General features: G+C 41.5%; 1 protein-coding gene and 1 long non-coding RNA gene across 7 annotated transcripts in view; both read left to right on the top strand.

Moving 5' to 3' along the window:
• Nucleotides 1–24,891, top strand: part of GLIS1 (GLIS family zinc finger 1) — a 191,855-nt gene that overhangs the window by 83,857 nt on the left and 83,107 nt on the right. For all 6 annotated transcript variants that reach the window (XM_013176272.3, XM_013176273.3, XM_013176271.3 and 3 more), the window contains 2 exons: nt 1,931–2,129; nt 8,357–9,458. In XM_013176272.3, the coding sequence (XP_013031726.2) occupies nt 1,931–2,129; nt 8,357–9,458 (1,301 nt within the window). The remainder of the gene's footprint in view (nt 1–1,930; nt 2,130–8,356; nt 9,459–24,891) is intronic.
• The window catches only part of LOC106032996 (uncharacterized), a 33,295-nt gene continuing 22,147 nt past the window's right edge, over nt 13,744–24,891 (top strand). The window contains exon 1 of the long non-coding RNA XR_001205128.3: nt 13,744–24,691. This is a non-coding gene — a long non-coding RNA (uncharacterized lncRNA). The remainder of the gene's footprint in view (nt 24,692–24,891) is intronic.

The following is a 24,891-nucleotide window of genomic DNA, read 5'->3' as shown; positions in this document are numbered from 1 at the left end:
GTATCATTGGATATAAATATCAGTGGATATCACAGTCTCTGAATATAAATCTGATATAACCAAAGTATTAATTACCATGAAGAAGGTTAATGGTCCATTTTGTATAATTTAAATACATGAAAATCTTATGTATTATTCCTAAAAATTTTACGTGGTCTGTTTATATATATAACTCTGCCCTATGCTTTCTAAGACTTATGATGTACCTTAGTATTGTGCCTGGAGATGGTTAAGAAAAATCCCGTATTGTTTGTCCAATTTTAAAGATTCTAGCTTAAAAAAAAAAAAATCATACAAATAAATGATCAAGAAATGTAATGCATCAGCCAAACACTGAAAACTTTTCACTGGAACCAGGGAATTCTATTCTGGAAATGTCACAATAATGCCTCAGGAGACTTGTAATTTGGGTGTCACATGTACCCACTCTTTTCTATGGGTCTGGATCCTTGCCTGGACTACGTCTTCATCTGCCATGGTCTTCCCTTTACAATGGTGCTGCGAAGCACGATGGGGAAGCTGTGGAGCCCAGCCAGTGGAGGAGAATGGACTTTTGTGCTGTGATCCCTTTCACAATTTCTCCAGTTACCAGAGACTTTTTCTAGTCTTCCCTAGTCACCTGTTTCTTCTCATTTATACGCACCAAGAACCTGAATATCATTGTCATTGCTTTCGAAGCATGCATTGACTGTCATTACAGAGGACCACAACAGCTCGAGCTCTCCCACTTGCCTTTCGTTAGCTTTAGGGACAGCAACTGTAAGTAGAAGAAATGGGGATTCATGTGTGTTAAGGGTACCTCTGCTCTTGAGGGTTTGTGCCAGAGCAGTACCGCCAAAAATGAGCATGATCTCTGATCTGAACTTCGAAAACGATGGAACAAAACTGCAGCGATTGCAAAACTTCACGAGTAGAATTTTACCTACTCTTATATCATGAAAATATCGTTTGCTATATACTGTGGTATCTGTGTACCTATGTATTATTATACCTATATCTCTGGGAAATACCAAAATTGTAGTGTTGAAATGGCAGAATTTGTTCTGTCAATGGCAGGTTCACCGCGGGCTTCAGTAGAAGGGCTGGGCCCAAGAGCAGTGTAAAGTAGGTAGTTTGTGATCAGGGTGTCTGTAAGTCATATGGCTACTCAGAGGGATTCATTTCAGTTGACTGCAGCTGTCTAAAAGTCAGATCCTCAGTTTAAGTTACTTCTTGCTAGTGTTTGACCGATACAATCTAAGTTCTTAGTTTCCCCTTTTTCCTTTCTTTTCAACTAAATTATCATTAGTGGCTATATATATACTTTGAAAAATATTGCTATAGCTTTAGTCTGTTTTTCCAAGTCAAGTGAAACGTAGTATTCACCAAAACAGAATTTATTATTATTAGTAGTAATAGTAGCGTTTAAACTAACAGCTCACATTGAAAATACAGTTAAATGTATACATTGAACCAAATTAGTTACATTTTTTTTTCACACTGTTGACCTGGCAGTAAAGGAGAAACATGCCCATCTAAAGTCATAATCACAGAGATAATTGTCTGCAAAGAAAAACTTGACTTACGTCACTGTTTTCAGAGAGCTTCTCTCCCTGAAAATAAAGGGACTCTGAAACATCCCTCCACAAAATCTAACAAAGGCAAGATTCTGCCATAAAAATACACAAAAGGAAAGGAAGCTATCATACTAAGGTTTTTTTTTTTTTGAGTTAAATTATGCATAGCCACAAAACTTAAAATGAGAAATAAACAGTCATCATTCACAGATTCCTTTGGAATTAATTTTTGCTTCCTTGTGAAACCTTTCATTTCCACTGCCATGCCACTTACAGGAATTTTGCAAGTAGTTGCAAAATCAGCACACACAGTAGTAGTAAGTATAGCGTGTTCTTAGTCAAAGGCTTATGATAATTTCTTCTTTTTTTGACAGTTAATGGTGGCTACAATCATTGTAACTTGATCTCTGAGAAGAAGAACATGATGGACATGGAGATGACAAGTAGCTCAGTACCTGTCTGCAGACAAGGACTATTCATCCACACAGGAAACCCACTCATGCGAGACCACCCACTGTCCTGTGAGAGATTGCTTCATGTTGGTCAGCTGAACTTGACACACTCTGATATAAGGTATTACTGCAAGATTTGACAGTTGATATACTTAGCTCTTCTGGAATGCTTCATTTTTGTAACTGTTTTTGAGTAGCATCCGTGGGTGCTATATTTGGAAGAGTATTTTTGGCTTTTACTTCATTTTGGAAGTCCTTTGGATGCTCGTTTAACCACGCTACTCATTTGCAGGTTCTCACTGCAGGGACATGGACATGTGCACAGACAACCATCCAAAGCAATGCCAGTAGGAGTCACTGTATATGCAGCTGCAGCCCCCCTGCATTGAAGTTTAAATACAGCTTCTCTGTGGGGGCTCTTCCAGCGTGCTCAAAAGTCAATGAGAGTTTTGCCAGGGGCTTAAGTAGGGTCAGACTTGCCTCCTCTGTACCTCCACTCTCCACACCAATGCCATGCTGTTTCCAACTTGCAGCCTGGAAGGCAGGGATGATACTTACTCCCAAGCCAATGTCTCCCATATGGCAATTTGGCATGTCACCATCAAACCTACAGGAAGCCAATGCCACTTTTATTTCTACAGCATTTCCTTTAATGAAGTATTTTCAATGTTCCCATACAGCCACATCCTTGGTATTTGCTTTTAAGGCTGTAATGTGAAAATTTGGTCTCTGGTTTTGATATATACACTGTAGTTGGATATGCTATGAACAGAATCTCTATTTAAACATTTGCTATAAATTAATTATATGAAAACACAGGACTCCATTATTTTTTTGTTGTTGTTACAAATTTAACATTACCAGATTTTAAACAAGTACCCTAAACAGACATCCATTGTGAATAGAAGCCTGCTACAAATTAAAATCTGTCCATCTATTTTAATTACAATGCTTTTTGGCAGGGGATGTAATACAGAATAATCTTGACCTTTTTGAAGAGCTGTAGAAAAGAAAAACCTCAATAAAGTTGCAGCCTTTATCTTAGATACTTGGAATAATTGGCACTCTGCGTGGAACTATCAGGCCCAAATTTCCATAGTCACAGCAAGAGGAAATACGGGCTATAGCTTGGTCTTGGAAATCTGGCTGTTTCTGATTTTATTGTACATATTTATGTCTTATTTCCCCTTTTCCATTTACTAGTGGGGTAGAACATCTGTGTTTTCGGGAAGAGGAGGCGCACAGAATATGGCAAGCAAGTGGAAAGAGCTGTTTGTTTGTTTGTTTGAAAAGAACAAGTAGTATCTGTGCCACATAACAAAATATTCTGCTATCGCTGCAAAGAGTTGTAGATGCTGTTGAAGCTTCATTCGAGTCTGCTTCCTCCCAGCTGCCTTGTGAATCAATGTGGAACTGTCGCTTACCAACCTTTTTTATCCTGTCAGTGAGGACAATTATGAAACAAAGATAATTAGGGCAAGAGCAAACAAAAGGAGAAAGAGAGTACTCTGCTTAGATCTTTTTGGACCTTTTTGTGAAACTTATAATGAGGAAATGACAGATAACTGCATACCGTGGATCACAGTACCCCCCCTCAGAAATATGAACCCATTCCAGCCCCCATTTGAGAGAGGATTCCCAGAACAACATAAAGGATTTTTGGCTGCATAACATGAGAAAAGTGGCAGGTGACAGGCCTAGTTCTGTCCTCTTTGCTTTATAGCATGGTCTAAAGCCTTGAGGCTCTGCTGCTTCCTAAGCAACAGTTTGGAAACGTTCAGAGAATATCTTGAAGGTCCCTTCCATTCCTTTATGGGTTGTTGGTGTGTCCTGTCAGCCTTTCTCTACTCGTATGTCCATCTGGCTGGTACTGCTTTTGTCTGTCTGGGATGTACAAGGTAATGCCAAGCCCAGCTGTGCTCTGTGGGTCTCCTGGACACAATGTCCAATTTCGTCCTGGTGCTACTCACCACGTGTGTGGTACAGAGCCAAAATCTTGGCATGTGAGGGAAGGTGGACAGCAGCTGGGATGACTTCATGGTGTTTGGTACGCTAAGGGTTCCTGACAAACAAGTAACAAAAAGCATGGGCATTCCCTGAAGAACCAGAAGTAGGTGATCATAGCTGAGGTGGGGGCGAATGCCCATCGGGCTCCAGTGAAGTCAATGGGAGCCAGGGGTGCTCTGTGCCCCCCCCAGATTTACACCTCCCTCAGAGAAGGAAGGTTGAAATCTGAAATATGAGAGAGATAGGGCTGGAACAGACAGATACCTGAGCATATGGAGGGCAGTGCAGTTTGGTTGTTCTGTCCAGCTCTAGTGACAGGCATAGAAACAAAAGAAGATACAAATTCCAACAAGCTCTCTAAACTGAGCTTTGAACCACTCTGCATTTCTAGGATATGCAACATCCAAAGAAAGCCCAGACAAACCAGAGAGCACCTCCCCTAACAATCCAAAATCTCCCTCAGGACTTGGGGTTATGACTGTCTTTGTCCTTTTTCCCTCAGCGCACTGAAACTTGTTATCCCCTTCAGCTTCTCCCTGAATTACTTTCTATCAGAAAAATTACTCTAGGGTTGACTGCCTTAATCCAAGAATCACGATCCCTCTTCCTCCTGCCCCCTTTTTCCCACTCAGTTAATAGCTTTTAAGTTGTGCAACATAATTGCTGCTACATGCTATCTGTGAATGCGATGTGTGTGGGACTGGAGAAGTCCTAATACCTTCTTCACCACAATTGGAGTCAGCACACAGCAAATGTTGGCCTTTTGTCAGATAATCCATTATCAGCCAGCGCTAACCCGCCCACACTGTGCTCAGAGCCCAGCGTATAAAACCCAGGGAAGACACTGGAGCGGTCAGATAGTGTTGCACAGGGTCCCTGGATGTGCAGCAGAACAATCCCCTCCAGCTCCTTAAAACTGCCAGTTATCACTGATTGCACATTTACAGTGGCAACTGAAGGCATGTACATTTGTTTTGTAAATAATCTGGAGATCTCAGTTACAGTTGTCTTTTCCTCTGAGGGCAGTTGGGAGCTGCAGTACTTCTGGCATGGTGCTACAGGCCTCACGCTCTGGCTCCAATTACCACGTAAGGGAGTCTCTTTGGAAACGCTGTTTTAGTATCCTCTGAGAGGCTGCTGTTACTCTACGAAGGCCTTATGTTCAGCTGTTGTATGCTGAGCAGAGTACACAGATGCTCCCTGTGAAGAGATGTCCATGGGGCATATTCTCCTTCCAATCCCGCTCCCTCCCAGGGCCACTCATCTGGAAGCCCCCAGAGCCGCCCAAGCTAATCCACATGCCCATACAGTGCACTTCATGCTGTCGTGCGATCCTCTGTTCCTCTCCCTCTTGTCTTGGCTGTTTGTTTCATACGCATTTATATTAGGCTACTGTCCAGAGATTATGAAATTCTTAAGGCCAGCATTGCCTGTGTGTACCAGACCTGGAATCTGATCTCCGGTTGCAAGATGCCATTGCAGGAGCAAATAGTGCAGTAATAAGTTAGAAGAGGAGCTACAAAGCACATTGGGTTCCAGACACCTTGTCTCTCTCTCACATCAGTTTTGTTTGTGTCCCCCACCCCCAGGCTTGGGAGGAACCTGCAGGCTTTTCCCTAGACCGGTGATGGTAAAATTCTGCCAGGAATACATAAAGTTTGCATTCATGCAACTTTGATGTTCTGTACCTCACCGCTTAAACATCAGGAAATTGAAACAAAGCCAGATGCTCCCGGCAGAGTTAACAATTACAAAATATGTCACGTGTTTAAATACACAGTGCTAAGGAGGAAGCTGTAGCTCCCCGAAAAGACTTGCTTCTGATCTGCACAAGCAGCCTGCACTTACCATCAAGTAGGCAGAGCAAGGTTGTGCTAACAGGATGCTTAAATTCAGTGCCTTCATCCCTTTTGTTTGTGAAATAAGGTATTCCAATGCCTTATTGGAAAAGGCCTCAAAACTGCCTTCTTTCACTGTTTCATGTTTTGCATGGTAGCAGCATCACAACAATACAGTCCTGACTCTGAGCGAGACCTTGTGCTAGAAATGCAGATGGATGTCGCTAGGAATTTGGAGAATGTAGTATGTCTCAGGGTAAGGACGCTTGTATCCATCCTGCAGGTACTCCGCACTGACTCTAGCTTGAACTCCTCACATGGATTTCTGGCAGGATGGGAGCTTTACAGAAAGCTTAATAGTATGACACCAATTATCACGGGCTGAAATGTAAGGATTGGGTTAGCTTTATGTGATGTAAGAGACGTGTTGTGTTTACTTTAGCCTGAGGCTTTGGGACCACTAAGCTATGGCACAAACTGAATTATTTAGAAGAGCTCTTGTACAGAAGAAACTAAATAATAGGAAATACTGTGCCTGGCATGGTATGCTGTAAAACTTTTCTCAGAATGAGTTTAAAACAGCACACTTTCTACTGAGCAGTGAAGCTACAAGCAAGCAAGGCAGGGTTTTCCAAACATGTGCAATAAAAGGTTTTTACTTATGCTTATGCCACATATTTTACAGACATATGGTTCTGTAAATGTTAAAAAATAATGCATGAATACTGATGTGTTTTTTTTAAACTCACCATCTGCAAAACCAGGTGCTTTAAGTTTACCCTGAGACCAACTGTGCAAACCTAAAGGGAGAAATTATAACTAATGGATTATGGAAACCTCTAAAATTTTTAAATGTAGTCTTTTTAAACTTCTGGTGGCAGAATGCAAGGTCTGATTGTTCTGTAGCAATGAATGGTGGGGAATTTCATTTCTCTCATGGCCTTAAAGTTTTTTTACATCAAGCCCTACTGGCTGCAAACTGTTGTAGCTTAGGAAGCTGTCACCAGTGGATGCACCACTACCAGCTGTGTGCCTCAGACTGGTGTCATTTTTTGCACCCTTCATTTGCATGGGAAGGAAGTCTTTTTGAAGCTTTTTGTTGTTGTTTTTATTTATTTTCTAACTGGCAGTTCTTTGAGAGCTGTTACCAAGAAGGAGTTAGAAATGGTCTCAGCTTCTAATGTTTGTAGTGGTTTAATGGAAATAATAGAGGTGAAATCATCTAAGCCATAAAATAAATGCTGTTTATTCAGCAGCTCTGCAGTTTAATGTACGGATACGTCCACAGTATTTTATGCATATGTGCTTCATGCTTTAAAATGTGTCAGATTTGTCAGCTACGGTGTCACACACAAAAGTTGCCAAATGGCCAGGTTTCCTTCAGCTTTTGTGGCACTAACATCAAAAAAGCATAAAATTCATTTATATGGAACATGTCAGTGTAAGTGCCATGGAGGACCTCTCTGGGGGGTTTATTGGTTCAGGTACAGCTTTTTTGCACACAGATGTACTTTCCTCTTCTAGGTCTGGCAGATCACTGCGTGTTGAAGCCACAGGTTAAACCTTACTACACTTTTCAGATAACAAAGAAACACTGGTCCTAAGAAAAACGCACGATTGGGTCATGCACAGTGAATGTTTATCACCAAGATACATTTTTTTTTTTGTGTTAAGGCATAAACCAATTGCTAGCTGCTTAGAAGATGTTATCCTAAGAGTTCTTCTGAAATGTCAACATGGGGTTTATGCTTCCTGAGTGATTGGATTCAGAACACATCAAAAAAAGATAGAAAATCACTTCTGCAGAAAATCACTTCTTATCATTTGCAGACCCATGCAGATTTTCAAGAAATGGAAATGGACATACAATAGACTGCCAGTTTAAATCTACTGGTTGTGGACTTCTCCTAGTTATCTTTTGTAGACCCGTTAGAAGTAAATAGTTGTCTGATTTCTCATCAGCTCTGGACCACTGGTTGAAAGCGAGCTGTTCTGTATTTGTAATCCTTTTTTCCCCACTGATCGAGCACCTTTTTTAATTTAGCGAAGCACAGCATCTCCGTCACGGGAGCTAGCCTTTTTTTATTCATGTTAAGATTGCCAAGGCATTTTCCCAGTGTGCTCTGAGGAAAATGCTGATATTTGAATAATTTGAAAATGCCCAAAGCTCTCAAACTTCATTCTCAGCTATTGTTTTGCCCAATCTATTATGCATTGAAAACCTAGATTGTGATTGATGAACTGCCCGTAGCAGTAGAGGGGAGACTGTCTGTTCTGTGCATAGCTCAGTGTGTAAAATTAATCCCATGTAAAATGATGCTGCCTATACAAGGGTTGTGGAGGAAGTGCTGCAGAATTTTTTGATGTAATTGCTGCGTTAGACAAGCAACGTTCAGCAGAAAACAAGTGCTTCCATTCTTCGGGGCTTAACAAATGTTGTGTCTTGTACAAAAATGATAAATCCTGTGGTAGTTCGTGATGCTTAATGCAAACTATATTACAGGTCACCCAGGTTTCAAGACTCGGTAGATTCTGCTGCTCCATGCCTGAATGGAAGTCACCCAGCTCAGCACATTAAACAAGAATGCCCCGGTGATTATAAGGTTCTGTCTGAGGCTTCCACGCATAGAAGGATTACGGAGGGGATGGAGCTGAGAGCCTCCGGTAGCCTGCATCCTGAAATAGACCTAATGAATAATAGCTTTACAAATTCACTTTCTTCCTACTTGTTTAATAATGAACATAGCTCCTCCCTGGGTCCGTTGTCACTTGGCACCCCTCAGCACTCGGCTAGGCTACAAACGAGCAACCTGAAGAAGAGATGCATCTCTGTTGTGCCGTCTTCAGCCGAAGGAATTGACATTACAGCTATCATCCGCACATCACAGACGTCACTGGTCACCTGTGTGAATGGACTGCGAACTAATTCAGCTGGCATTTCCTCTCATCCCGTGGAGATCAGTCATCACAGTGCTCAAAAATCCTCTCGGCCCCAGTCTTGCTCTCAGCCTGGAAACCCTTGCAGTATTCCCTCCCCTCCAGCATGTCTTGTACCTATTTCCACTGAATGTGACAGAGGTGACTGTGAGCAGATACAAATGCAGCAAGTCGAGGAGAATGGAAGTCTCAGCCTTATGATGAATGGCAGTAGCATTCCTCATCAAAACACCTCCCACAGCACTCAGAAGGTGAGTTTCTTAAAACAAGAACCAGCTGACGATTATTCCTCCGCTGCTGATCTTTTCCGACATCATCAGGGGCTGCCTCCCCCTTACCACCTACACCAGCAGCTAAGCCAAACTCAAGGGACACTGCCTCACTTGCACGCCTCTATGTCTCCGAAATCCCTTCAGCCCAGCGAAGGGGATGAACAGGACCTCGGCAATGGCAAGCAGATCTGTCGGTGGATTGACTGCAGTGCCACTTACGACCAACAAGACGAACTGGTCAGACACATAGAAAAGACACACATTGACCAGCGGAAAGGAGAGGACTTCACTTGCTTTTGGGCAGGCTGTGTCCGCCGATATAAACCCTTCAATGCTCGTTACAAACTGCTGATTCATATGAGGGTTCATTCTGGAGAAAAACCAAACAAGTGCATGGTAAGTCTGGAATTTATTTGTTTGAATAGAAGCATACTACTCTGTTCTCTTTTTTGCTCTCTCTTCAGTCTTATTCCAATATAATTGTCGTGCTTTCCTGTAAGAGTCTGCAGCAGGCTACAGGGGAACTGGAGAAAGCCTTAATATAGAAGGAAATGTTTGAGTGAGAAATACTGTAGTTCTTGGAAAAGGGATTCAGTTCCCTTATATGAGAGCTTAACTTTTAATACAGTGCTTTATTTTTTTTAATATTCATTAAAGCATTAATAAAGTGATGATCAAAGCACACAGCAGTCACTTAACGTAAAACAAGTCACTGAGCCTCGGGTGACATTTTTAATCAAGAAACATAAAACACATCTAATGAAATTCTTTTCATTCCTTCAGCTGAACAGTAACCCATAGAGTTACGAGTGCAAAAGTTTCGAATGGCAGTTTAGAAAAGAAAAAGAAACTTGTTAAGGATTTTAAACAGTTAAAAGAATAAAAGGAATATCTTCAATTACATTTTCAAAGGTTTTTAGGGGCTTTTTTAATTTGCAAAACAGAGCTTTAAAAATAAGTAAAAACCATTGTTCTCTTCTGATCAAGAAGATGTAAACAACATCAGTGTTCCAAAAAGAGGATCTTGGGAATAGCACCATCTCTGCATCTGCCCACCATGATGACAATATGGCTAAACTAAAATAAAAGTTAATGACTTCCATTAAGCTTTCCACATGTTTGCAACAACAATGATATAAGACCCTGACTGAAACAGATGAAGCAAAACAAGTTTGACATAAGCTTCCAAATTGGGCCATGAAATTTGGAAAGTCTTATTTGTAACACCCACATGCGCACGCGTGTGCGTGCATGCACATGCACATACGCGCACACACAAATGAGTCCAAACAAAAGGGATGATTATAGCAGCAGGTTGTTGTTCTTGATAGGCAGAATTTTTGACTGTATGTCTATTTATTGTTATGATCAGAGCATGATATAATGGAAAATGTTCGTAAGGAAGTTAGATCAAGACAAACTTTTCCATGGCAAGCTGTAGCTTTCTATGGAGGAAAAGGAAAGCATGTTTTTATAAAAAGCTTCCTTTTCTTCATTTGTTTGAGGAAAGCTTGCTGGCTTGCAATGGGTATGGCAGGGAGAAGGAAGAAAAAAGTTATTCAGTGTTTTACGGAGAAAAATATTCTCTAGGTAGTCACCTGATGATATTCTTACTTCCATTACATAAATGAGCAATGTTACCTTAATATCCGTGCTGTTCAGTGGGTATTCCCTGAAATAATACTGGAAACAATGAAGATTTTTAGACAACACCATCATGTCCAAGATAAAATGGAAAGTTTCTAAGACTTACCTGTTTCTTTCATTTTGAGTGAAAGAACTGACTCGCTCATTTCCAGAAGTAGCTAAACCCTATTTTGTAAAAGTATAAAGGAACTTGAAGTTCCTGTAAATATCTTTTTTTGGTCATAAATCATGCAAGGATAATGCAGCTTAGTTGCTTTTTTCTGAACCAAAGTCTAAGTAAACAGTGAAAGTATGCCTATTTTATTTTAGCCTTCCTTTTATTCGACTGTTTTAACAGTCTCTGTAATGAGAGTGGTCTTTTCCCTACTTATATCTCACAGTTTTTAAAGGAAATATTTAAACATGAAACCCTGATTAGCTTTACTATAATGCTGAAAGAATCAGTTTTTGCGGGAACTTTTGCCTTTTTCTGCAAAATGCGTATTTGACAGGTATTATATAGCAGATATCTAATGTTACATTCCCATTCCTACAGGAAACTGGATAAACCAGAGACATTAAATCATGTAACATCTTAGCAAATGCTAAAGATTTTGCCTTTCAATTATGTACATCTGCATTAAAGAAGTGGCTTTTGATAGTGTCTCAATGCTTAACGTTGTGAATAGGTTGAAAAAAATTCTGCATCTGCTATTGCAGATAGCTTTCATGGCACATGTATGCAGCCTTGGCATGTAAGTACATAAAGATGTTTTATTTATGCAGATAGTGTATTGTTGTTCCCATAGCCAGGATTGCCCCAATCAGAATTTGGTGCTTCACACTGCAGAACTTGCAGTTAACTCTTCTATTCCCAGACCAACACCCTTCTGCTATCAGCAGATGTATCCGTGTATTAAGTGTCACAATCTGGAATCCTCTACTGGAGTACAACTGGATCCAAGTGAGCACATGAAAAATAAGTTGTCTTTGTAAATTTAGTTTCCTACCCTGGAAAGACCTTGATCTAGCAGGGACAGGATCCAAAGCTGCAACACGGCTCCTTAAAGTTATTAATATCAAGTGGGGATTATTTGCCCAGTGAATTCCATTCCACTTTAAACAAGGGTTGCTGTGCAGTGTTTCTTTGTGCAGTGATGTCATGTCATTTTAAATGATGGCTTTTCTTTTGATGTGATAATAATTGTGCTGTTATTCCTGCAAATTAAGAAGGCAATTCATTCTGTGTCTATAGAGGTCTGAGATTTTGTTTCATTTTTGCTGTAGCCCTGTTAAAGTAACTTTACATCTCTTGGTATTTGTAGTGGAGATTTTCTTTCTCTGTTCACAATTACCCATTGTACTTTCTTTTTAAGCCCTCGATTTTGTTCCCATCTGTAAGATTACTGGCCGACTAGGTATTGAGCTGCTCAGGAGAAGCTAACAGCAAGCAGCACCCCACCATCATACATAAAAGTACTTTTCCATGTAAAATTATTAATTTCTTATGACAAGCTTTGCTACTATGTACTGTAATAGACAAAGGAATTTTGGAATTCAAGCTACTTGAGAACAGGAAATACATGAGACATTTTGATTGAAAAGTAAATGGTTCACTAAAACAGCAGTTAATCCTTTTATTATCTTTCCAACAGCAGTTTCCACAATACTTTCATGAGGTAAGCTTCCTTCAGTCCAACTGTAACACTCTCATCGTTACAGCTGGTTTAAATTTAGCTAGCCTGCTTCTTTCTTTACTACAGATAGTCGACAGGCAAAACAGTATCTGGTGTAGAGAAATGCTGATGTTTCGGGTCCGTATTCTGCTTGCTGTGTTTCATTGCCAAAACCCGTACTATGAGTATACTGTTTTCATATTCTGTTAAATACTCTAATTTAGTGGTGCCTTCTTGTCATTGTGTCCCTCAGTTTGGTTTTTCCTTGGGCTCTGCAAGTAGTCTAGAGGAAACTACCTAATCTCTTTGCAATATCCTGTTATGTTTCATACTTAACTCATGTTATTTTAGTTTTATTAAATTTGGGGTTCATCTGCATTATAATCAAAAATATATCCAACAAAAATAATGATGCAATGCATTTAAGACTTTAACTTCTGAAGATTAATTTCATGCTTTTTTAGATTTGATGTCCCAGACAATTGGAATTTTGATTGTCTGAGACAGCAAAAATTAGTAAGCTTAAATGGTTTTTATTTAAAAAAATTTCTCATAGCTGCATCTTTTGCTGCTTTTAGTTCTTCCAATACTTTGGTGGGTAGAACCCTGCTGATCTCTAAATATTGCATCTTTGGTTTAAGCCTCTGCTTACAAATGTAAATACAGAGCTGCTCATTTAGTTGTCTAGCATTGTTTGATTTGGAAAAATCCATGCTTGGCTTATCAGTTTATCCTCTTGTGCTTTCTGTGGCTTCATAAAGAGTAGAAAATGAAGTTAGCATCGCTGCATGCATCTGTGTTCAGGGAAACTATGTTGCAGGCTTTCACAGACATGAGCAAAGGTATTATATTTTCCTTTTTGTAATTTCTACATATGCAAACCGTGTTTATTGATATTGGGTTTCCTAACGTTTGTGATATCCATGAAAAGAGCTGGGCGGTGATAACAGCCATTGTTAATGTTTCTAGTTCATGTATTTCAAAGAAACAAATGCCTCCTGTGTATGTTGTAGCCCTGTCTGTGGCATCATGTTTCTGCCTGGGTAAGACTTGGAAGCCAAATCTTTTGTCCTTGCGTACGTGCAGTGTGTTCGGTTTGGGAACAGTCATAATGCAAGGATTTGGGTTCTGCTGTTGTGCACCCTGAAACTCCCGCACTTGTGCTGTTTGTAGTCAGTTCTTTTGGATCCGTAAAGGTGAGGCTCTACAGGTCCTGTATTGAGACACAGAGCAGATAAGGAACTTGCCTAAAGGCATCCTGAGGCAATTCCAGCATTCCAGCTCCGCTCTGTGTTCAGATCACTGCATCACACAAACTAAGCACTGGCAATTTGACCTCTGAAACACATTTTTGTACGGATTGCATAAAAGATAGCGATCCTGCTTGTTATTTTTATTGTTCTTCTATGACGCAGGTGGTTCCATGTGGCATAAACCTGTGACAACTTTCAGCTGAGCGCCAGAAGGCCTCGCGCGAGGCCTTTGTCATCCTGGGCAGCAACCCGGTTATGGCGCTTAAGGGCGAGAGGGGCCTGTGGGGCAGATCAGTGTGATTGCCACCGCTGCTAAGGAAACCCATGCGGAATCTCTGCTGTCAGTAGATAGCAAGGATTATGCTGCCTACGGTCAGTGGGGAGCGTGTGCCCAGCAGTGCACGTTGAGTAGTGAGGTCTCTGTGGGCTACATCTGCCAGTGAGTCTGAGCGGGTCCTGCGAGTGCAGGGAGACAGGCCTGCGTGCCCGGGCTGACGGGAGTTACTTCACCTGAACAGTGAGCCGGACCCGAGGGAACGCTGTGGAGGTCTGCAAAGTGTTTTCGGCTTTTGGCGTGGAGGGTGTCATGCGCTGATGCCAAAGGAGTGCTTTAAAAAAACAATAGCCACACTTTCTTTCCTTTGAAGTCGATGGTAGGAAACATCAGTTCTATCAAGGCTGCCTCGTTACAGATCTCTCTTTTTATGAGGTCCCTTTGGTGGCATTTCCCAACACTCAAGGAATTGCCCCATTAAAACCACTCTGTGATTAGAGGAGAAGTAGACAGCAATTCAGTGGTTTGGTGAAAACACAATGTTTATCTGTTTACGAAACCCACTACAGACTGCCTGACAGCAGTGCAGATGGGTTTAGGCATGCACCAGCACTGCGGGGCAGGCAAATGGCTTTGGACTCGTCACTGTGTCAGTTCCCCACCAGCATCTGGTGAATTTGAACTCTTGGTGTCCACGGGAGAGCTCCAGACTGACTGATCTCGCAGAGCAAACGCTCTGAGAGTTTCCTCTGTGTCTGGCGTTGTCCCTTGGTTTGCTGCAGCAGAACGGGAATGCAAACCTGTGGTTCGTAGTGCGGCCAGGAGCCACGGTGCAATAGTACAGCACGTTGCGGTGTCTGCGGGGGCTCGACACCTGCCTGCTGGAGCTGGGCCGCAGAGCGAGTAGCTCCACTGATTCCCTGAAGGACCGTAAGCTTCCCAACATGGGGCATCCCTCCCCTGGGACTGCCGACCTTCAGGACGTGCTGTGAGGTGTGGCTGCTTTCTCCGGTTGAGAACATTGGAGGGGCTAGATGGATTTCCATCCGACCAGGGCGGCTCGTTTTCTCTTCTTTCACAGCAGTTTGATATGGGTTAGGTCCCACTGCATATTCTTGGGCCTTTTGTTTGCATAAATCTAAATAAATACAAGGGAAGTAAGTTGTGACTATTGCTGCCAGCACCCAGAAGGGTATTCAAGCTCAGTTGCGTGCCTTAAAAATTTTACACAGGATACTGAAGATAGCTGATAAATGGAGTACGGTAGGCTTTACATGGAAGCATTAGGCTTCAAATACATACTGTTTTTATCCACAAGAGCATTTAATTCCATAAAGTTTTATTTAATTTGACTTGATAAATTATTCAGTAATTGGGGACCTGGTTAAAACATAATCCTACTTTTTGACTGCAGTTTTCCTGGCATGTTTATGCAGAGCTAGTCACTGTGTGTAGATACTGCTGTTCATTCTTTTAAGAATCAAAGCGGGATAATAACAATAATATCACCACAACATAGTGGGTACTCGCTCTGTGAACCTCACTGCCATACCATATAATGTAATTAATTACCACTATTGTGATTTCTCACAGTGCTGGATCCTTTCAGCTAATAAAACTCAGTATCTACTCAAGCTATGGGGACAAGACAAAGCAGATAGTGGTTTAGGGAACAGCTAGACTTGTGGCACAAGGACGAATATTTCTTTCCATGTTCCCCACTAGAAATGTTACTAGATGTTCCAGGCCATTTTTTTCCAACCAGTAGTAGTATCATTGCAAAACAGAGTTTTGAGAAGAAAATCATTAGTGAATCTGGATCACATTCAGTTTGGAAAACAGAATGATTGGGGGACAGTGAACAGGGCTGGAGGATTTTGTTACTATTGGCATTTTCTAAACAGTGTACTAATTTAGAAATAATGATTTTTTTTTTCTGTATTTTAACCCATCTTTTTTGACTTTTCAGAATGAAAAGTATTAAACAAAGAGGCTTTTCAAGGTTGTGTAAAAGCTCTCCCCATTTGATTTATTTAGAGTTTTTATTTTGTTAGAGCAGTCCCCAAACAATTGTATCTCAGCTCATTCTGGACTGATTTCTCCTCCCTTCATTCTTCAGTGTTTTGATTTGGCTACTGAAAAAAATATATCTTTAACATAATCCCAGCTGTGACATTATTTGAATAGAGGTAAAATGAACCACTTTCCTCCAAAGCAGCAGATATCTGTCAGAATCCTAAACGCTCTGAGCTTTTGACAAACACCTGACAGCGATTTGATAGCGATCATCTTAAAGGAAGGAAACATTTTTGTGTTGAAATGCTTCTACACAGTGACTGTGCAGCTTGGCACCATTGTGGCACAGAGAAGTAATTTGATCAGAACTCCTCCACACTGAACTAAGTCATTTGTGTTCTTTGTCAAATATATAGGCTAAAGTATGCCCAGCTTAGAAACTTACAATTTATTAGTTGTGACCTATGATGTCTGGCTGCCAGACAAAATTCTAGGCATTGCTCCCAGGTCTTTTTGGAAGATTTTTCCTAGACTCCTTTCCCTTCCCTTTGCCCAGTTTGCTCACAAAACTTACATCTCGATAGCATGTTTTTATCCTTATCCCATTGCCCCACAAAACTCCATTAGTGATTTCTTCTCATTTTAAGACACAGAATATTTCCAGCTCTACTGTGGCCTGGCTCTGGATGGTAGTCCATATGTAGATTTATTCAAGCCCCAGTCTCAGCACAGACCTATAAACCTCTCATGGGGCATCACCTTTTGAAGATATCTTGCAAGCAGCCTCTTAACTGCCAATTCATTCCAGCTGCACCACAAGATCACTTTCTTTGCCATGCAGATCAATGAATTGTATCAAATAAGCACATCTGAGGATGCAAAAAGGGAAAGGCTTTCCAGCCTCTAAGTGCTGGCTTTGCAATAACTCTTCAGAATTTCTGGAGCTCACCATTTCCTATGTAGCAACAGTATGACAAGACTTCCTTCTCACTATGCATCCTGTCTGGGACTGAATCGTCCATCAGTTTCACTATATGAATCTGCACGGTAGGAAAGAACAAGCGGTACACCCTCGGCTGGTCAGATGCATTCCCCATCTAGTCACAAGTTTTGCAGAGCAGTAAACATACTTGTGAACTACCTGCTTCCCGTGGGAACATCTTAACACACCCCAAGAGTACCTCAAAGATGGGTTCAGCATCATTTTGGCAGAGTGAGTTGTCTCCACAGGGTCTGGGAAAGTAGGTTGCATTGACTGATCCATGGGCAGTCTGCAGTTATCTAATATCTGGGAGCAGTGACAGAGGATTTTCTTCCCCCTAAAATTTCATTTTTAAAAGATTTTGCATCTGAACATTATTAATCTTTCCACTTAGAAAGTGGAAAGCTTGGAAGTTCTAAAATTTTAAGCAGTCTTTGTGACTGTGTACTTGAGGTTAAGTGTTTGGCTTTATTTTATTTCTGTGTATGTGTTCTGTGGGGATTATTAAAAACGGCCTGGAATTGCTCTGAACTGTCAGTGATTTAGCCTTCCTGAACAACGATTAACCTCAAGAAAGAAAATAGCCTGAATCACCTGGCAGAGGGTTTGGTCAAATTAAAAAGCAGTAAAATTAAATATTGTTTAAAAACTGTGCCAACGATATACTCATTAATGTTTCTTATTAGGCCAATACATTTTAATACTCCATATTAGTGAAACATATGTCATTTAATAAAAATGTTAATCTGCATTTGCAGGCAGCACAAAGGCTGTATACTGCAGTCTCAGGGGAGAAAGAGGAATTTAGTGCACATTAAAAATTTTATACAGTCATTTATGCAGTTGGATCTCAGTTCTAAATATGATGCATTTGTTTGTTACTTCAGGGCAAACCAGCAACCCTTAGCTTTTAACAATCGGATGGGAAATAAAAAAAACATCATTCCACAACACGGGGCAGCTATATTGGTGTAGGCTTCACAGTGGGCCAGATTCTGAAACCTCACTTGCTTAACAAGTCGTCCAGTGGGCCTAGTAATAAATAATGTGTTATTTAAATTCAGTATGTCAAAACTTGACCTTCTGGCATCTGACAGTCCACATTGTGGATTTTCAAGATTTTCAGAAGTGCACCCTGCATTTGGGTAGCTGTATTGTGGAGGTCCCCAGCTTGAACAGGGCACCTCTGAAGCTGAGGTCTTCCTTCTCTCAAAGCAGACAGCATATAACGAAGGTACTGAAATTTCGTAAGCACTTCTGGAAACGTTGACGTTAGATCTCCGTTTCCACACGAGCACAACGAGGTTAGTCTCCCTGGAGCACAGGGAGTGTGAATAATCACAGAGAGGTAGCGAGGCCAAGAACGTAACACATCCATAATGCTATTTTGCATCTCTAGCGGTTCTTTCTGCTGTGAACCTCAAAGCTCTTACAGGCTTCTGCCAGTGTACAGCATTTCCTGTGGCGAAAAGTGTTGCACCCAAATTCCAGATTCAGTTAAATTCAGGCAAATTACTCCGCTACCTTCTGTCCCTGTTTACACTGGTGTAATGGTAAAGAAACCCTGAATTTACATCAGGGTGTGTGAGCCCAGAACGGCTCAGCTACAAAGTGCCAATAGTCACACATTGAGTCCCTGGCAGAAAAGGCAGGAAAAAGAACTGTTTCTTCCCAAAATGTTTTCTCTTCCACCTATTTCTTAAAGTTGCTGTGGGAGTGTGCACCTCTGTTGACCAAAAAGTCCCTTCCGCTTCAGAGCATTACTCACGTGAGTAAGAGTTTGCTAAACTGCAATTTTTTTCAGCTGTACAGTGGCTTTCAAAGAAATTGTTGCTATTACGAAGTGTTCAGAGCCCCGTGTGCTATCTCCAGGACACCTGTATTTTCTGCGTTCTGTAAGTCAAATTTTTACACTTATATCACAGACATTTGTTGTTGCCCGAGTTTTCTGTTCACGTCCCTGGGCTGCCTGTGGAATCAGGAATATGAGTTTTATTCCAAAAGCCTGCTTTTGTTGTCTATAACAGTGTCTTCCCTCGATCGCCTTCTTTTATTGTTGCGTACAGATAACATATGTGTGAAGAGATCCTCACTCAGGTACGGTGTAACTGCAGCGTTAAATAATTGATCTTGATCTTTCTTTTGAAACAGCATCCAAGGCATTTAAAAGTGGGAAATGGAAAAAGCATGTTCTCATAATCCAGCTCAGTAAAGTTTGCACAACTGCTCTTTGTTTCATCATCCCTACAATAAATCTTTCATTTTTGCCAATTGAGAATGCCTACTAAATCTGCAAATGATTACTTCCCTGAATTGTGTTGGGATTCTTGCAATACATTTTTCTTACATGGGTAATGATAAAATAAGAGTCCATCAAAAATATTTTATTGCCTGGCAGAGAGCCTTTTATGAAATGGTTTTGATTCAGGGAGATTCTTCCAAGTGTTTTAGAGCCTTTGCTTACAACTTGCCTTTAACCCTTGCGTGGAGGGCTGCCAGGCCCCGGGAGTGGCAGCACTAAGGTCGGTCCGGCAGCGACAGGCAGGGCCTGGGTTTAACCTGCAGCCCTTGGCCTCAGGCTGTGAGCACGCTGCTTCAACGTGTACTTGTACAGGGTATTGTGTTACTGTTAGATTAGAGAGCTGATGAATGTCAGACAGGTGGGAACCTTGTAAAGCTAATCTGCTGTGTCCATGTTGATATGATTTCACTCGCTGTTTCAGTGAGAGAGCGGGGAAGACGGAGTACTAAAAAAACAGGAAAACACCAGGCGAAACTGGTAGGGCCTTCTGGGTCACTGAGCCCAGCCTCCACGAGGCCAGGTATCATGTCACATTACAATAATCCCTTCAGTACACCCAGAGGCACAGAATACCTTTCTGTCCGGGCCTTTGAGAAAGATGCAGTGTCGACACTTGGAAGCCAGGGTCTTTCAAAGTGGTGTGAAACAAACCCAGCCTTGTTTTTGCTGATTTCAAAATGGTACAACTACATTTCTCTGCCTTTGTGCAGCAATGACCAGCTGCAGGAATTGCTTTGCTTTCCCTTATAAAGAGACACGGTCTCGGACCGGTTCCCTGTAGATCTCCAGCACGCTGTCTCCACAGAAAACAAGGCCCATGGGGGTGCTCCTGGAATGGCCCGAGCCTTGGTGCCTGAAAACACGTTCTGGGGTACTGCAGGGAGAGGGGGTCTGGCAAGAGACCTACCTTGTGGTACTTGCTTGGACTCACAGAAAAACAGCGGTAGACCTGACTCAGTATGGGGTGTTCTCAGCAAAACCACATCTAATGCTTGACACGGTGCCCACTTGCCTCCATGCAATAAATTCTCTACTCAGACGTGACATGGGGAGAGAAGAAAAAAGCAGAATATGTGAAAATATGTAAAAGCATCACAGTTATTCCCAGACTTTTATCTTCCTGCACATCCTCAAACGTTATGAGATCTTTAATTGCATGGTCGGGGTGATCTCAGAGGTCACTGTTTACAATGCTTTGGTCTAACTAAACATTTTTAGCTTTTGTTTTGTCTTCAGGAGTGAAAAGATGACAGCAAACACACAGAAACCTGGCATATGCATCAGCTGCACAGAGCACACCAGCTTAGTCAGTCTAAGTTTTTTTAGCCAGGTAGGTGCTAAAAAATAGCATGCTTTACACTAGTTTGGCAAACCTCTTCTTTTGTATACCTTACTTGAGGGCTGAAGTGATATGCCAAAACTATCTCTGATGATGCTGACCATTTTTCTTTGGATTTTGAAAGGAGATGAACAGAAAGACTTTCAGGTGTGAAGAGACTGTGCTGAATTTAGAGGGTGAGGATTCAGAGGTACACAGTGAACATACCAGGAGAGGCCAGGTGAGGGATTCTGTATTGTCTCTCCTTATAGATGGATACTGAGAAGCAGCAAATGTAGACCTTTTTAAAGGAAAGACATTTTAGCACAGGGCAAAGTAGAAGGCATCAGAGTGGAAGGAACCTTTGTGAAGTGTGGGCATTCTTAACTGTGGCTTGAGATATTCCTAACTTTACATTGATTGCTCTCACGCAACTTGTAGCTGGGCCACTGGAATGACAACACGTATAAAACATGAATATTTGTCTCTGCATTACTTCATTTCTAGTGCTGTAAAAATACCATTCACATAATGGGGTAATGGCCTGCAAGTTCTCATGATTTCAACTGTTTTGGAGTTACAGGAGTACTGTTCCTTTATGGCAAGCATCCATCTCTCATTTTAACATCTTTGGCACTCGCCTAAAGGATGGGAAATTAAAAAATGATTAAGGGGACAGAGAGACAGTCTTTTAAGGAAAGATTAAAGGAATTAAACAAGGGCTGGGGAGCAGAGAACAAGGAAAGGGAGGGGTTGTTTAGAGGAGAGCAGAGAATGTAAGTACGGGAGATCAGCCATAACTGAGCAAAGGAAAAATGAATGCTAATCTTTCAGTAAAAGTTTCCTTAATTATGAGGTGTATTTTAGACTGGAATAATTTCATAGTGGAAATAATGGATACCCAATTATGTGAAGAATATAAGGTAGACTGTCTGAATAAGTGAAAAACATTGTAGAAAATCATCTTGAATGCAAACTGTCTTTTTGCTGATTTCTGCCATTCTGTGAAAATTGATTTTGTCATTAGGCATAAGAGAAGGACTTGCAATAACAGGCACAGGAATACATTTTTAGCCTTCAGGTGTCTGCACTCTAAAGATATTATTTGTGTATTTTGTCCTCCTAATGTTGCTGTAAGGTAGCTAGGGACAGGCAGCATGCACAGAGCTGGCTCAGCAGCCCATACATTGTGCGTCCCCCTGTCCTTCCAGGCAAGACTGTCAGCCCATTTCACAAATGAATGCTTTCTTTGCACACCGGCAAGCATGGAATCAGGGATGACTGGTAGAGCAGTCACATTGCCAAGAATGGTACCTTCTGTTTTGCTTTGCTCTTACCAGGTTTGACCTTTATAGAACAGAATGTTTCTTCTCACCATGAATGAAAGCCTTGCTATTCATTCCAGGGAATGCGATTGTACCACTTAGGCCATTGTGCCAAGAATGACTGTGCCGTGATATATGGATATTTTATTTCTGTTGGGAAATTGGGCAAGTAAGGGCTGTTGAGCACAGCACCTTCACCTGCAGATTCCTGCTTCAATTTCCTCAAAATTCAGGCAGTGAAATTCAAGTTGTGTTTCAAGCGTGATGCTTTGATGTGCATTGATCAGATCAGATCAGATTGGGCTGTGTTTTGTCTGGGAAACAGTGCAGGGCACAACTGCATTGTGGAGCTGAGAGGTGCACAGGTACGGGCTCACAATCAGATGACATTAAGCCAAACCTGGGGAGAGAGAAGGAGGCCAGCTCTTCCCTAAGACATCTCTGCTGAATCTGTACCTGGGCCTGCATTTGCCAATTCTTTGGCGACTCTGAGCAGGATAAACATAGCAGAAAAACAAGACAGTGAAAAGCATGATGATGCTGTCTCCATCTTTTACATCTGGCATGGACTGAGATTTCTTGCAAAGGTTTTTGGTGGCTGATGAGGAAGCACATCAGCTCCCTGGTCTTAGCATTTGCCCCAGCTGTTATGAATGAGTCGTTCCCCTTAGCAGGTGAAGGCACCTCCGTTAAGAATCGGTCTGATGCTTGTTGATCGCCAACAGACTATGTTTGTGCATCACCAGGGGTGCAACTTCGAAGGCAGATGAAGCTTGTTTTGAATATTTTGTCTTGTCAAATACAGGCTCCGATACGTATAAATTGTTTTAGGAAAGTCTGTGTTGAAACGCATCTCTGAATGGCAAGAGAAAGAAGTGGGTATTGCAGTCATCCCAAATACTTTCAATTTCGATTGTTTATAGCAACGCTGACAGAAACTAACACTATACACAAAACTGGTTTTGAAACTGCCCTTTTTTCAGAGTTAATGACCCACAGGCTAATGGAAATTTGCCAGTTTTTACCAGCTGGGATCTGGCCTGATTTTACTGGGAAAGAAAAGGGCAAGGCAAAGAAACCATTTGGATTTCTGAAAGTCTGTGATGGTTGTCTTCTCTCATTATATAGCTTTTGTATTTTATTTTTGGATATTGTGTTTATAATTGACCTGTACTTAATAAAAATGCCTGCTTTGCTGAAGGACAGCATACTCTGATCACCCAGGAATTCCCTTTGATAACTGCGTTTAGATCCACTTCTTTGAAAAACCAAACCTATTCCAGTCAATGCGAAAGGACTTCTATTAAATCATGACTTTGAGGATCCACTGACACAGGTCAGCTGCTCTAGCTCCATCTGGGAGAAGGTAGTTGTATGTATTTTATGATATGCTGCTCTGTTTATTGCACTTGGGTCTTTCTGGGGCATTACACTGGGACTTCTCATATGATAGGCATGGCTGATTTGGCTCACATGATTAACCTGGAAAAGGCAGACTCTGTACCTGAGTGCATTTGTTTGTAAAATCAACAAAAGAGAGGGAGCGAGCCATTTATAACAATTATAAATACAAAAAAAAAAGAATCCCTAAAGGCAAGGCTATATCATGCATTATGTTCAAGCAAGTATGGGATCATTAGTATCATTCATAATAATTTGATTTACCCCCATGGCTTCAAAACAATGCATGGCTCGTAGCCTTGTGAATTGGAGTGCGTTAAGAATTGCATGGCAGCCCTACATTTTTAGTAGGAAAACTCTTAGGTCTTACTATGCTGAAGGCTCTTTTATTGTAAAACTTTACGAAGATAGATGTTACTTCAGTTCACAGTAAACAAACTGACTCTGGAGTTTTTGGTCTCAGTTTTCCAGAGACAAATTGTGAAAGCTTCTAATTGTAGCCTAAACAAAACCATATTTTTCATAAAAACATGGCAGCGTATCATTCTAAATCTACAGTGTTTTGCCCAGGAACCATTTCAAGTACAAAACTCCAGCATGCAAAATAGCCACCTTAGACAAAACAAACTATCAAACCTGTATATTAAATGGAGTTCTTTTGACTGCAGTGTTGCACCAAAAATGTTGTCATTGTTTCAACTCTCTTTCCCTCCATGCACTCAGAGATACCAGTGTATACTTAAGAAAATGTTAAATATAGAATACTGGCAAATTTAGCTTAAATACAGTTACTAGTAAACAACTATAGCAGGGCTGCCTGATTTCCAGGCCTGATTGCAGCCAATTTTAATTTAGATTATGAAAGATGAAGAACAGAAAGCCTTAAAAGACCAATTTCTGGTTCTTTGCTACATTTATGAGCGTACAGCGGCTTTACTCATGACCCAAGTCTGGTTTTGGTAAATTCTGATAAATGTTTCATAATGTTATTATAGAAACAGACACATCGTTTAGCTATCAAATCGTTGGCCTTATTTAAAGGAAAGAGAGGTTGGTCTGTCTCCAGACATGCTGGAGCAGCTGCAGAGTAGCCACTGGAGCTCCTAGCTGGGACTGTAGCTACCACTGCGTGGGCAGGCAGAAGGTGCTGCCCTCCCACCCTCCAGCAATCCCATTTTGCTCTGTCCCATCCACTCTCAGGCATCAAAACGACCGTGCAAAGCTGCGGGGAGAGTCTCCCCGGGCAAGGCAGGGTCTCCAACCTTTGAGCACCTGCACGGAGCCTGCCCAGCTGCAAGCTCTAAGCCTCTGCCAGTTCCTAAAGGCAAATTTCAGCTGTGCTGAAAGCAAAACTCCCAATGACCGCAAACAAGCAGGAGCACAGCCGAGGCCTTTATGATACAAGCGCAATAATCAAGCCCCGGTTCACAAGATACTGAGTGCTCCTGTTACAGAGGTGGGTGACTTTCTCTGGGCTTTGCTGTGTTATGGCACCTCTGAGGGCTGCTCTCCTGAAGCTCCTTGACATGTTTGAAAACAGGGTGATTCAGTTTGGTGATTCAGTTTGGGAGGCTTTGAAGTTTTTAGCTCAGGTTTAGGGAAAATGTACAATGTGAATCATCCAGGGACTTTGTTTTCTCAGTGAGTTCTATGGTA

Source organism: Anser cygnoides, chromosome 8 (genome assembly GCF_040182565.1).
Source record: "Anser cygnoides isolate HZ-2024a breed goose chromosome 8, Taihu_goose_T2T_genome, whole genome shotgun sequence".
Classification (NCBI taxonomy): Eukaryota; Metazoa; Chordata; class Aves; order Anseriformes; family Anatidae; genus Anser; species Anser cygnoides.
Note: the sequence above shows the minus strand (reverse complement) of the source record. Positions and strands in the feature narration are given on the sequence as shown.